The sequence below is a fragment of the Oenanthe melanoleuca genome, chromosome 1A (genome assembly GCF_029582105.1).
Source record: "Oenanthe melanoleuca isolate GR-GAL-2019-014 chromosome 1A, OMel1.0, whole genome shotgun sequence".
NCBI lineage: Eukaryota > Metazoa > Chordata > Aves > Passeriformes > Muscicapidae > Oenanthe > Oenanthe melanoleuca.
The window spans coordinates 42,882,386-42,897,955 of NC_079334.1; the positions used below are offsets into that span (position 1 = coordinate 42,882,386).

Here is a 15,570-nt window from a genome sequence, read left to right on the forward strand (position 1 = left end):
GGCAAGCAGCAGCATTCTCTCTCTCTCTCAAGGAAGTACAGCTGGAATTCACTGAGATTAACCATGACAAATCCACATCTTATAGGGCATCAGTGTTTTCAGAGGAACTGGGGAGTGAAATGGCCACATGGTATTGGTAAGTGTCTTGGTGAGTGTCTTGGTGAGGCTCCTAGGATGCAATGATCTCCTTTCCTTCTAAAAACATTCAGGTAAAGGTCAGTATCCTCTTTTTGCAGAAGCCTCTCATAGCCCATCCCTTTGATCAATGATGGCTGCAGTGTTTGCCAGTGCAAACTCAGCATTTTGACTGAGCTGTCATTCTCCATCATCCAGCTAACACTGTGATTTCTGTATTATAGACCCATTATTGGACACTGAAGATACCTGGTTAATACATTAACTAAAGGGATACTGAGAACAGTCTGCTGCCTTTAGCAGGGAATATTGGATGCTTTTGTCTCTGGAAGGTCCCACTGGTCTTTCCTTTGTGAATGGCTGTAAATTGCTTACTGGAACTAAAAATGACACTTTTTGTCCAATTCTTTCTTGATTTTACCCACGAGGTACATAGAATCAGTTGATTAAATCACTTGGTTCTTTTCCCTGTATAAGACAGACACATGAGTCTCCCAGCATATGCACACAGGATTCTTTCAAAACAGGCAAAAGAGGAGCATTTCATACAGTTACCTGTTTTGTATCCTTTTTTTGAAAGGTATTAACATATTTTAAGACAATCTTGTTTTACTTTCCTAGAGCTATATAAAAGTTAGAAGTCCAGCTTGAATTAGTTGGACAAATATCCCCCAAAGGACATCCTTCCAAAAGAAAGAAATCAGCTCTGCAGTTAAAGCAAAGGATTTCAGTATTTTTTTTTCCTTTAGGAATTTTCTCCCTTTTAATTTTTCAGGACAGGCAAATTCTAAGGAACATCTTGGTTTTACAGAATCCAGAGATTATGATAGTGCAAAAACATGACAAAATAATAATGCTGACTTATTTTATCTCACTCCCAAACCTCCCAGTAAGCACTTATTTGGTAGTGGGAGCCACTTCAGATCCACTTCCATTCCTCAGACAATGGGAGTGCAAAACCTGCAGTGGATATTAATCCTTTTCACACTCGTAGAAATGGTGAGGCATTCAAATTTGCACTGAAAATTGAGATGATGTAAAAGAGGAGACATTCTGTAAATATAAACCCTTTAAAATAAAATAATACAGATGGCATAAAAGTGTAAAAATGAATGTACTGACATGAATAATTCACTAACTATTGAATGGTATAAGTCACCAACTAATGTGTATTATGTGCCATTTAATAGTGGATGTATCTGAAGAAATATGGAAATTGGAATACTTTAATAACTTTATATATGAAAGATGATGAGACTGCCTAAATGATTAAGAGGAAGATATGTTATAATGAACTAAAGCCACTCGAGTGTAAGGTAATTTTAATTCAAATCTCCATCTGCTTATGTATAATTAAGACTCATTTAACAAGTTAATGCCTAACAGAGAGAACTGATAAGTTTGGTATTAAAGAGCTTAAGAGAAGTAAATTAAACTGTCGAGTTTGAGAAGCTTTCATTTGAATTCCCTGTACCTAACCAAAACACAATCTTCCAGGTGCATTTCTTTACCCTGACTATGCAGCCAGGTCCCAAATCAGGGGAAAAAAGGAGACAAAAATCATAATACCTTTGTTATATTTTCATTTTAGATACCATGTCAAGTCCAGAGTTTGACAGCATTTTTGCTCATATGAATATTTATACTGTTCAACCTGCTCTCCATATAGTGTCTATACACCATTAAGAAGGTACTTTTCATTCCATCAGAGAAATTTATACATTGCAGAGATTGCCAATGGGGTTAAATAACTTATGAAAATAAGAAGATTGCCTTTGATGTGCAAAGAAAGTAATATTTTCATCAGTGGTAAATTTCATGTGCTATTCACCCACTTAACTTTTTCTTTCAGTCCTTCTCCAAATATCTTTTCTGCAAGGTCCAGTAGTCAAAACAGTGGCTTCAACCTTTTCATCTTCCATCATGCAATTTTAATTTTCTTCTTTTGGCTTCTTCTTCACTGTCAAGATGAGAGTTTCCTATATTCACTCCATACTTAAAATTCTCTATGCTTTCAAGCTTTTTTTTTTTTTTTTTTGTCACTGCAGCCAGACATCAGCTTTGATTTGCTCCTAGTGCTCTGTGATAAATTAGATACTTTTGGGAATGTATTGGAAGAACATATACCACAGTATGTCTAATGCTTATTGCAGTGCAGATGCTCCTAAGTGATGACAAAGTATTAAAGCCATGGGGTTTGATGACCAACGTCTGATCTCAATAAATGCCTAACATAGACACTGCACTAATTGAAGTTTACTGGTTTCTTCCTAGGCCAAAACAGATTTTAGCATCATTCTGGTTCAGTATCAGTCTAAATGCAGAAAAAATAGGGACTGAATTGTTTAAAATCTATCAAAGAGTAGAACCAATGTCGTACTTTTCAAATTGAGTTTTGGGCAATGGAGGTCCTTAAAATTCAACTGTAAGTGAACTACCTTTTTATGTTATATATCCACAGAGTAACACAATTTACTGTTTGTAGCAAGTCTCTTCATTATAAAAGCATTTGGGTTAATATGCATTTTTGTATGTGTGGCTCACAAATAAGTGAGCATATGTTTTAAAAGGTCTTCCTTTCCTCCAACACTTAAAAATGCACTCTGTACTGAGCCATTACCAAAGACTTTTGCAGCTCTTCAGTAGAATAACTTCAAGTGGCATAGGAAATGTGCCAAATGAACCAAACCACCCAAATTGACTACAGTGAAAACTTAGAGTCAGACACAGGCCTCCATTTGCATTGAAAAGCTGAATTATGAGACAAAAAATGGCTTCTTTAGTGAAGTCCCCCTTCAACATTCATTACCTTTCAAGTTCCGAAGTCTCAAGTTCAGAAGAAAGAGGAAATGACAGAAAGAAAGGGAAAGGGAAAGGGAAAGGGAAAGGGAAAGGGAAAGGGAAAGGGAAAGGGAAAGGGAAAGGGAAAGGCTGGTTAAAATAAGAAAAAGATAAGTCAGAAGCTCATACCTAAACCATGAACTAGCCTGAATGAGAAGGAGGCCAGCATCTTTTGTGAAACATTGCTGATGGCCCTTCTCTGGCATCTGAGTGTATCCCAGAACACATTGTAATCTCCTGGATGACACTGTCAAATTATAGATTTTTGTATGCCAGAAAGACATCTTTGTTTTGGGGCATCTTGCAAATTTACTGAAGAAAGAAGCTATCAGTGGGGAATATTGGCATGAGACAGACTAATTAGTTGAGAAAGGACTCGGTCCCTCCCCATGGTCTAGTGCCTGTGAAAAGCAGCACATACATTTTTCTTTACAGCTCATGTCAGCTGTAAGCAATATGCCTGTAGCTCAGCCCCACTACCCACAGCTGTCACAACCAGGATGGTACAGGAGTACACAAGACAATCCTTTCTTCCTTTGAGCTCCATCTAAGCAATCTTTACAGTAGAGTAATTTCACTTCTTAACGTTGCAGCATTGAGGTTCTGAACCTCTACACAAATGCCATTTTTTTCCTGGCTCAGAACCAAATGAATTGGACAAGAGAAGCCAAGATCCTTAATTTCCAAGAACAGGAAAAGATGCACATGGCTGAAGGCTCTGACAGGGAGGGGTGTACCCTTCTCCTGGAAGGACAGGAACCTGCTCACTCCCAAGAAGGGCCCAGGGACTATATAGCTGAGCTTGCTGCCTTGTCAGGTGCATCCCAAATCCCAAGGTGCATCCCAAGGTTGCACCTTGTTCCAGAGGTGCCATCCAGAACAGCTCTGTTGTTCTTGCACTAGCTGACATTAGAACTAGATTAACAATGTCAGAAAATCTGGGCAAAACCTATACAAGTCTTATAAACGCAGCAATTGCCATCCAAGCAGAGAAACATGTTTCAGAGCAAAGGCATTTAAAGATAATAAAACCTGCTCCTGATCCCTCTGCAATATTCTTTCTGTTCCTCCAGGTATTAGCCAGCTGGCCTCTCTGAGAGTAACACCACCAGGTTTCTGACAGCTATTCTGTGTTGCTGTAGCCAAATGCCAGCTCCCATAACCTTCATTTTATCCTCATTCCTGAAGGGCATTTAATACTCTGAAAAAGCAGTGGGTGCATAAAATGGATATTAATAGAGCACTTAGCACATACATGTTTGTGATCAGCAGTTTAAAGATTAAGAACCTGTGGCAATTCCAGCTTTGAACCAGGAAATATTTTCACATCAATGCCATGTCATGAAAAAAAAAAAATGGCGCTATTCTGTAATTTGTACCAAGAAATGGAGGTTGAAAATGAATATTTGTTAAACAAAAACAAATAAATAAAGTCAAGCATCATGATAGTAATGAATAATTAAATCCCTGTGAATCCAGAAAGTCTAATGCTGAAATTGTTGTACCATCTCTTGTAAGGTCCTTGTGTCCTCTCACAGGGCAATGTATCAAGCACAGACTAGATTTCATCTCTGATTTTTTGTATTCAATTCAAATAATGTTACCATTCTCTTTCTTAAAAAAAAAAAAAAAATCTGATGGAAGTTTAGTTTATTGTCATGATCATACTCTTTCCCCTTTTAGGATACTTACATTGGGAGGATGATTCAGGGATCCCACAGATTTTAACCTTACTTATGGTGAGCAGTGCTCCTAAATCTGTTGTTAAGTGGCACAAGTCTTTTTTCAAGGCCACTTTGTTGGCTTCACAGGAAAAATTACCTCCCACTGGTCTCAGCTGGGTACCAGTGTTGGGGGAAGAATGAGTGGGACATTAGGTCCTTTCCCAGCAGTGATGTGGCCATGGTAACATATCCCTGCAGATACTGACTTTTGCTCTTTATCTCAGAGCAATCCTGCTAAACAAGATCTGGTCTTGTTCCAGTTGGAAAGCAGTTTTATGTTCCTTCATATGAAAAAGTTCTCAATAGACAAGTTTTTAAAGATTTATGACAACATAAAAAGCATTTTGTTCCTTTTCTTTTAATTTGCCTTGGTGCTAAAATGTTATTTTCCTCAGTAAAAATTACGACATTTTGAAAAAAATATATGCAGGAATAAACCACGTGTGGAATGTCAGCATTGGATTTCACTGATACAAAACTGGAACGAGAAAGTGCAATGCTGAGTCCTGCCCTGCAGAGAAACCAGCTGAGAGCAGTGAACAGTAAAACACTCACCTGTCACACCACCACCCTGGTAGCCTTGCAGCCCTGCTCTGGGGCTGTGTGGTTATTTTCATGCTAGCAGGAATGATCAAGGCATTTCACCAGGCAAAAATGAACCTTTCTCACCAAAACTGCCCAGGGAAAAAGGAAAATTATTTGTAATAACCTCCATTAAGAAAAAATGAGAGAAAGCCGTGGGCTGCTTGAAACTGCCCAGATTAAGGGTTAGGTAGGGACATGATATTTCAGCAGGTGAAGAAGAAAGGTGGCTGGGCTCTGAAACCACATCACATGTGCTACCTGCAGTATCTCTGTATCACTTCTTGGTTTTGTCTTTTGTCTCACTAGATTTTGACAGATCTCCCCAGATTTAGACATACTTCCATTTATAGCCTATTAGTATACTATAAATATTGTTTATTCTTTATTTGTTTCTCTAATTATTATCTATTAGCTTAGCTCCTCTCCTCCACTTCTCACCACCCTCCAGTTAGGACTTTTCTCTAGTTAGACATGGATTTTCCTACTTTTATTTCTCAGTCATGAAATAATGCTATTAGAGTTTCTGAAGATTCATGTTGTTCTCTGAACATGAGTGTCACACTAGCTTGATGGGAGCTCTGAGTCATGATTTAATAATGTGAGAAAATCAGTAAGTACTGCATCTAAGAGAAAGACATAGCAGCAGCCATTATCTTGAGTTGATAGCACCTGAACTCAGATTAGGAAGGAGATCTGTGTTTAAGTGTGATTACTGGAATGCAATAAGGGAAACAGCCAAACCTCTGGGCTCTGATGTCTCCAGAAGAAGGTGTCCCTTCCTAGATTAGGCTGGTCAAAGACAATTCCTAGGCTCACCTGGAGAGAGGCTTGGTATCAGCCCCTTGAAAGAAATACAGTGATCCTTTCTGGTCAGGGATTCCACACTTTTTAAAATTTATTTTAAAAGAAAACAGTGGAGGTTCTCATTGAGCCTGAACAGCTGTATGTTTAGTGAGGATTTAGCATGATGTCTCCCTGAGTCTTGAAAATAGAATTTTCTGGTTATCAAACTGTGAACTGTCAGTGGCATAATTTTCCTAAGCACTTGGAGAGCAGTGTTCTTACAGTATTTATATGCCAGGAGATGAAAAGAACACTGCCAATGTTAACTAATGCCAAAAGTGTTTAAAAACAAATGAATGATACCCAGAATTCGGTAGTTGGAAATACCATAATGTGCCCTTATTCAACTTTAAGCATATCTTTTAAAGCCTGATGGCAAGTGACTGCAGCACCTAATCCTGCTATGGAAAGCCCTGCAAGCAGTTGGGAACTTCTGTGAGTCAAGGACAGGGACAATGAAAATGGAGCTATTAGCCACTGACCACCCAAGACTAGTCACTCCAGCTTGCTGCAGCAGCTCAGAAATGCCCCAGAGGCAGCAGAGGTGCCTCTGCTGCATGGAGAGTCAGGGAGTCCCATCAAGCACCCAGACAGCAAGTTGTCATTGCTCCTGAGCTCCAGCCAGCTCCCACTGAGGCTCTTTAAATGACTTGGATGCTCCTCAACAGTAATTTTACACCCTTAACTCAATTAGTTTCTTTTCATTCTCTGTTTTTCCTTAACTCATGTTCTATGAAAATGTCATTGCTAATTTTTCTTGCATGAGATTTGGCTCAAAATGAGGCATATGCTGTGCTCATGTTTAGTATGTGTAGAACAAATAGCAAGCTCAGCCAGGGAGAGGACTCATGGAAATTACCTAACATCTTACAGCACAGTAATATATCAATGAATCCTTTAATTAACTAATAATAACAGGTAAGGAAAAGCCAGAAAGTCCCACTCATTCAATGTGTTTGCAAAATTAAAAGCCAATTCATAAGAAATACTCTATGGAATTGTGTCCTTTGTTCTTGAAATTTCTGTATGCTGTAAATATTATGCATAGTGAAATGGCTTATACTTAGAGGCAAATTCTCAATCTAAATAAAACAATGCTTGGCTTTTTTATTTTTTTTCTTAAAGATAAACAATAATTTATTTCTCTTTCATCTTCACAATTATCACATACTGCCCAGCTACAAGACCAATGCCACTACATAACACAGGAGAATTGCCCACTACACTTTACTTGGACAAATACAATTACAATTTACAGATTAAATGTACTGTAAAATATGCAGTTGGAAAAATGTCATTCTTATCTATATGATGGAATGTGGCATATGCTTTATGCACAGATTCAATCTAAGATGTAAATCTTTAAAACTTGTTAAGCCCAGGATACAGTATAAAGCATTTTGGTTTGGTATTGTATTGTTACTAAAGTAGAAAAAGCAAAATTAGAGAAATAAATCCAGATCTTAAATTACAGGATATGCATTAGTTTAAGAAATTTTTTGCTTTACTTTTCTATTTTTTTCTACAAATGATGAATAATATGAATATATTGCAGGATAAAGAAAGACTGCCAGATAAAGAAGGTACTGTTATATGAAAAACAAATGAAAAATACCAGGTCATTTTGCTTACAAAAAGATCAAACTATAAACAGTCACAAAATATATAAAAATGCCACATTGAACGAGGCAATTGTACTCTACCTAAACTGGTAGTATACTCTGTTAGAAGTTGTGTTCATACAGTAGTAACTGATAAAAAGGCATTGTGCACTCTTGTGCCATCTGGGGATTTAGCACCATGTGTCATCAGTTCTTGTATCGTCATCCAGTTGTCCAAGATTTTCTTGTTTCTCTTTTTCATCATCTTTTTGTGACTCAGTTCAATAATGTTGATTTCCTTTTTGCCCTCGCTGCCGCTCTGTGGACTCTCCTTAAGACACTCCAGCCTGCTCCTCATCATGAACTCCCGCCGCCTCCTCTGCTCCTTCGCGCGCACCAAATGCTGCTTGCGCTCTTCTTTGCTCCAGTAGCGACCCATCTTCATCTCGCTCATCGTGTCATCGTCTGTCGTCATCCCACTGCGCTCCTCTTTAATTTTTAAGGCACGTTCCTTCAGGATTCTGTCTCGAACTGGTCTCTTTGTGATGTACCTCGTCCCATCACTCCTTATTTTCACTTTCCATTCCATCTTGGGCTCTGCACACTTCTGCGAGTCTTTGCACATGCTCACCAGGCTGAGCTGGCTTTGGGCATACTCCACAGCAGACTTCTGCTGGATCAGTTGCATATAGCTTTGATAATGCTTTGCATGAGCAGGTATGTTCCCGTACCTGTAAGAGGAACTGTGATATGGAGACAAATAGGGAATGTGCTCGCTGCCTTGCCTTTCCTGGTCTGTGAATTTGCTGCTTTCTGATGCCAGCAGTGTGCTCTCAGCAGCACTGTCCTGCTCAGTGGGTTTGTTTTTGGTTGAGGTTGTCTCCCTGCTGTTTTGTCCTGAGGATGACTGATTGGCAACAATTGTGGTCCTCAGGTTTTTCCTGTTGGTTATGCTGATCACCCTCTGGAGAGAGTTATCAGGAGATCGCTCCACAGTCAGAGGAGTGCTCCTGCAGCTTTCAGCAGTGTTGTAGGCACTGGAGCTGTCCTTATCAGATTTCTCAGGATGCTCCATGATGTCATCCAGTTTGCCTCTTTGTACATCTATGCTGGTGTTATAATTCCTGAAACTTTCATCATGTAAAGCCCAAATGTCTCCATACTGATCTCTCACCTTCTGGAGCCGGTGAGCTTCCATAATATTCTGGCATTCGAGCTCAATGTTCCTCAGTTCCTCATTAAGTAGCTGCAGCTCATGCTCCACTCCATCTTGCTCTCTTCTGTTGCATTCTATCATGCTGCTTGAGTAATAAAGATCATACTCCCCATGGTTTCGAATCTTGCACTTCAGTTCCAACAGCTGCCGAAACCTTTCACATTCCTCCTCTGGGTTTCCTATGAAATCAGATTCAATGTATTCCCCAGACACAAAGCTTTCATTGCACTGGAGCTCAACACTGCCTAATGTGTCCTGGCTGTGGCCCAGATCCCGTTTGCTCTGCAGGGTAGCACTGTTCTGCTCCTCGGTTGCATTTTCCTGCTCTGAGCTCTCATCATTTCTGAGACTTTCGTCTGTAGGTCCCACCCCACTGTCCTTCTCATGATTGTTGGATGATGAGGTTGCAGTGTCTGTAGTTCCATCTTCCTCTTCATGTTTCTTTGGCTAAAAAAAAGAGTAAACCAAAAGGATTATCACATGCAGATCATATTACAGGAGAATTTTTTTGTTTTGCTTAAAGAGCTGGGATCAGATTTAAGTTGAATTAAAACAGATCACTAAGCAGTAGTCCTAAAGGCTCATAGCTTTTAAACATTTCTGAGAGTCATGCTGTGGTTTCCATACTGAGCAGAGTGAGTTACAGTATTAGGGACATAGCTTCTAAAGTCTGGAAAGAAATATTTCCCTCTCTAGCTAAGCCATCTCTTTGCACTGCTTAAAGATAATGATCACCAGATGGTGAGCTGGTTTTGATTCTGGATTATGGCCAGAAACTGGTGGAGCTGAAATCTTCTCAAACTTGACAGAAAGCTTCAGTACTGGTATCACCTCAAACAAACAGAGCAAGCAGCCAATGAAGCAATGACTAGTACAACTTAACAGGGTGCAAAAGTACTACAGTTTCATTTTTTAAACAGTGAAGTTTTGTTTGCTCCATTACACCCTCCATGGCCTTCTCCTACACTTCTTGTGTTCAGTAGCCTTTTTCTGGAGAAGTTCAGAAGTTCATTTCAGATTCTAGGATTTTGCTTAAAAAGATCTCAGTCCATTCCATCCATGGAAACTCTTTTTGAAAACCAATTTATTTCCATTGTTAGAGTTTATATTCCTTAAAAATAAAAACATAAAAAATTCAGCATTAAGTGCAGAACAACACTGAATGCTTTGCCTTGGGTATGTCAAGCTTTTTGACTGCTGGTTAGCACTCCACTCATTGTACCTCACCTATTTATATTCTCAACCTATTTATGTTCCATAGAATGTGAGATAACACCTCTCTGAAGAGACAGACACTTTATTTTTCAAACCAAATAAGCAAAGGATCATGCAGAGTGCAATTTATATGACCAAGTACCTAACTACCCACAGCACCAACTAAACACCATGTCTCTTTTAGGAGGCATAATTGCACAATTATGTATAATGACTGTAATAATCAGGAGAGAAAAAAGGTACAGTGCACCCAGTCTTCTGCATGGTACTACACCACCCAAAGCATATATTTGAGCACTTCTGCAAAAAAACCACTTAATGAGTGTACTTGTATAGGTGTTGGGAAGAGGCTTCAGAGTTGAGGTCCATGCAATCAACACTTTCAGAACTGGTAGCTCTTGTTTTCCACACCATTTTCATCAATAATTTAAGCTTTGCTTCTTCAACTTTATTTATACTGACTGAATATAATATGCTGCCATCTACTTAAGTTACATCATCTGGAATTAACATGCACACACAAAAGATGTAAACAAAGCAAAGCCCTTCTTTTGAGTCAAGTAGAAACCAGATGAGTGGGATTGATCTGATGAAATACAAGTGTTTATAGCACAGGCATCTGAATGTCAGATAGTGACTTTGGGTTCCCTCAGGAAAGAAAACAAGTGCCTATACAGTCAGATTCTTCTCAAACTAAAGCAGACATCCATATCACATTAAATTTTTCCCTGGTATGTGGATACTTGCAGCTAAGTCAATTAAGAAAATGCAAAGTAATACAGATATTTATTGTACTGCATGTTTTTGAGATATACTTTATTAAAAAATCCACTTATGACTCAAGTAAGGTAGCCCCTGGCATTTTTGTCCTGGACATTTCATGCTTGCCAGAGCTCCTAAACATGTGCAAACTGAGCAGTCTTTTACAGAATGAGATAATTTTAATTTTATTTTGAAAGATAACAAGCCTAATTCCACATTACATCTCTTCTGAAAAACAAGAGAGAATACACAATTTTCAGTGTGTTGCTTTTTCTGTTGTTATCTACTTCAAACAATGTGCTTGTTTTCAAACATACATTGTCAATCTCTTCTACAATTACTTCTGTTTGAAATACCAAAGGGCTCCTTAGGCCTCATCTTTGCAGAGAGAACTCAGATAATGAGAAGGCAAACCCAGCGGTGCGTACAATCAAGCAATAAATGAACCTCAAAAGATTCTGCATTTCAGCTCCAGCAAGAATTCCTGCCTATAAAATGGCTAATCTTGCAGGAATTCAAGCACTATTCTATTAGTTTACAATTTATGATATATATTGGGACTCAAAACCCAGACTGCTACTAAAGTCTGAATGCAGTGTGATTCAGTTGAAGGCTCTAACAAACACAGCTGGGCTCTCTGGTCAGTCTCTGACAGTGAGAGGGATACTGGTCACAGGGAGAGAATCTCCAGTGGCAAGCTAACCATGAGGCACTCGAGCCATGAGGGAAATTTGGAATTGATTTCAGGGTTCACTAAAAGGGAAAATGCTCTTCTGCAAACAATGCTTGTGTTTTAAAACAGGCTTCTCTCAAAGAAAGGAATTTTCCCCAGATATTTTCACTGTATTTCAGCTTTGAATGAACTAGGATAATTTTTTTTATCCAATTCTTTCTTCTTCTTAATAGGTTCAGATATATTCCACAATACCAATAAGAATTGCTGCATGGCAAATGTATGGTATTCTTCTGAAAATTATCTCTGCTTCACAATGAACCATGATGTTGTAAAGGGAAAGGAACACAATGAGCTATAAAAAATGGAGAATTACATCTTTCCTTGAGGCTTATTGGACTATTCCATATAGAGAAGATACAATTCTTGATTGAATTCTACAGAGTAGGTCAAAAACATACAGAAAAGACATGACTATCTACTTGACTCTTCTATCACAAACTGCACCAATTTTTTTTGTGACAGCTCACATTAAATGTTAAAAGGGTGTACTGTTAAACTTGTATTTGGAAGGATATTCTGATAGAGAGTGTATTCATTTCTGCAGCTCTCAAGATTCATGATGACAGAGGATTACTAAGTTTTTGTTCACAAGAATCAAGGCTGGTTTCCATGGCCAGCCAGGGAGCTTGAAGATACTCAGATTGGCACTGGCAGCTGCAATGAGAATGGTTTCATAGCTCCAATGCATGGTGTGATTCCCCTCAGGAAACTGCTGGATTTCCCAGCCTAACAAGGAGTAAAGAAGCAGTTTTCTGACTTGACGAGTCACCGCATAGAGTCTAGAGAGACAGCAGCTGTCACAAATTACTGACGCCCCATTACACACCAAGCTGCATTTGGTTGATTCAATTACTCATCAGAAGGGCAAAGAAATGTCTGGCTGTCCTAGAATTACTTCAAGCAATGCAATGTCAGATACTGACAGATCACAAGTGACCACAATTTTTTCCAGTGTAGTATTCTTTACAGTAGTATAAAATCTCAACATGGAAAAAACCCCCAAAAAACCAAAAAAACCTTGGCAAAAGTTTCCAACAGGAGATAAACAATTTCAATGGGTTCTGTGAAAGCACATCACAGAATATCACTGTTTACTAATTAACACTATCCACAACCAAAATTCAGTGAAAAAGCCAAAGCTTGACAAGAACTTTGCAGTGGAAGGTCACAATTGCAAAGTGATTTCAGAGGTCCCAACATGTAATGTGAGTGCCTGGTAGGAGTTTATAGATAGATTTGTTCAAGAATTTCTACCAGAGCTGGGGGTTTGTGTGAAAATGTCACCACGCAAACAAAATTGTTTTGCAAAGAGCAAGTGGCTTTTCTGATAGGAAATATTTGGTATCCAAGATAAAGTTTTGGTTAAAACAATTGCCACATATGAGCTGAAAGTAGCTGGTAGTGCAGCAGTTAGCACAGTTAAGCTGAGAAATAGGCTTCGCTCACTGCCTGGAAAGGAGAGTCACAACTAAAAGGCAGGTAAAAATCCTGTTGCAAGGCTCCCTTCCCCCTGACTCTGGAGTTATTCCACTTTGTGTAAATAATTAAGTGCTCATAACATCAAATATTTGTAATCTGATCTACCATATTTCAGATAATTGACTTAATCATTCTGTCAGTGTCCCAATGAATATTTCATTGATATACAGGGAAGAGCTTTACTATGAGCTATCACCTACTCAATGACCCAGCATCAAGGCTGGAGGGGAGGTCAGGAGGAAACAGATTAAATGCACATTCAGGCTCCCCAATGTGGACCAAGCATTGAGGCATTTGAAGTCAAAGAAGCTTCCTGGTTTCCAGAAAAGAGAAGGCTCTTACTCCCTCTCTTCACTTCAAAGAAAAATGCCTTAGGCTCTCTGAGCAATTCAGAATGGGGAAAAAATTGTAAGTCACAAAGTTCTGTGGGTAGAAAACCAGTTTCTCTCCAGTTGCATACATCCAGAAGCCAGTATGCCTTTGGCTCCACACAGGTGTGCATACTGGAGATCATCTGATCCAGGAGCGGGTACTTACACTTTTCACAACAGTGTACATCTGAGAAGACCCCCTGATGAAATTGTATGGTATGTTAGCCACAGTAACACAGCCTACAGAACATATGGGCAGGTAAAAGTCAGGATAGTAGGAAGCTGAGACTATGCTAACAATAGCTTATTTGTCTCCATTAACAAAACAAATGCTGAGCTGTGCGCTGTCGGTGTAAGAGAAATACGCTCGCATTAACAAAACACCTGTTGTTTATTTAAACACCTCTTCCATCTTGTTTTGCAAGCTCTGGTGCAAAGCTGGCTCATACATTGCATGCATACAACAAAAGGGGCACCTAGCTCAGCTCAGAGCTCTAGGTGCTACACTGATATTGACAGATTCACAGAATATTGTGAGTTGGAAAGCATCCCAAAAGGATCATCAAGTCCAACTCTAAAGTTCAATCCCCCATATGGGGATTGAACCCATGCCCTTGGTGTTATTAGCATCAGTTTAATAAAAACTGACATGAAACATAACATCATAAATCCCAAACACTTCAGAATTAATGAAGGAATGCAATATTATTCTGAGAGTTCAGAGAAGAGGAGAAATCTGTACTTATCACACCCTCTTAAATTAATTTGACATACTGGGCTTAAGCATGTATTCTTCTTTTCCTTCCATACAGTGTACTGGAGATCACAGCATTTGGAGAGAAAACTCTATCAAAGCCTTTGACTCCATTTTACAGCACACTGTTTCATTCTATGTTAATAAAAAAGTATACCTAGAAAAATTTCAAATGGTATGTTTAGTAGTGGTCCTACCTGCTCCACCTCATTGGTTGTGTACTGCATTGCTTCATTATGCTGCTCTTCCAACATTTCCAAGTTTAACTCCTCTAAGAATTCATTCCTTTCATCATCCAGCCACCCTTCCTCCAGCTGCAAAGAATACATTAGTATGTTATTTTATGTTAGCAAGGACACATGCTAAAATAGAGTAAACCCAAATGGCAATGCTTGACTAGTTCTTTTTATTCTAATGATTCTCTTCAGAAAGCCAGGCAGTAGCAGTTCACATCTCAAAAAAAAGAAGAGAAGAAAAAGGATAAAAAGATGGGATTCATGTCTTTTATCCTTTCGTAAAACAGTATGACTGATTTTCTGTCATAATGAAGGAGACTGCACAGCACAGACATTATTTCCTTTCAAAAGGTATGAAAGGCACAGCGCATAATCCTGAAGCTGTCATGTTCATTACTACTGAGAGACCCTGCACTGCAAGAATGGCAATGTTACTAATGGGGCCAGGAAGCAACTGGGCTCTTTTCTCTAACAACCTCCATTCCAGCCCTGCTGCCATCACCTCAATGGAAACCTTATGCTGCGTTTCTGCCACTATCTTCCCATTGATCTTCCAGGTAAACAAATAAACAGAACAGGGTGATAGAAAGATGAGGTGACTTGAAGGGAGGCAATTTTCGTTCTCTCAGTATGTCGGGAAGCAAGGCTTTTCTGTTTGCTTGTTTTTTTCTCCCCAAGTGTAAAATAATACATTGACATTTGGTGAACACAGTGTTGCAAAAAGACAGGAGGGGATGCTATGTTTTCTGTCAAGTACATATCGCTTCTTGAAGCCATTTCACACTCTTCACATCTTTCAAAACTGATAAAACAGGCACTCTGGCCTAAAATGCTGTTCTTCCCATTTTGTTCATTATGGTCATGTGTGCACATGGCACACATCCTTTATACCTGCAATCCCTTGCCAGATGGCACAGTGCATCAAAAAGAAAAACACTGGTCAGTGGCACTCTTGGCTGTAATGACAGGATTGTAGCAGAAGGAAACACTTATTGTTTCGTCATTGATGAAGGAATCACAGGACTATGGTGACAAAAACATGCTAAAAGGAAAAGCCTCAGCATAAGACAAT

General features: G+C 39.0%; 1 protein-coding gene across 2 annotated transcripts in view; it reads right to left on the minus strand.

Moving 5' to 3' along the window:
* Positions 1–7,249: 7,249 nt before the first annotated feature.
* PDZRN4 (PDZ domain containing ring finger 4) overlaps positions 7,250–15,570 on the minus strand; it is a 223,749-nt gene continuing 215,428 nt past the window's right edge. The window contains exons 7-8 of one of the 2 annotated variants that reach the window (XM_056515016.1): positions 14,460–14,576; positions 7,250–9,392 (exon numbers count right to left, since the gene is read on the minus strand). In XM_056515016.1, the coding sequence (XP_056370991.1) occupies positions 7,866–9,392; positions 14,460–14,576 (1,644 nt within the window). In that variant the 3' untranslated portion in view covers positions 7,250–7,865. The remainder of the gene's footprint in view (positions 9,393–14,459; positions 14,577–15,570) is intronic. The other variant, XM_056515024.1, reaches the window with a different exon arrangement.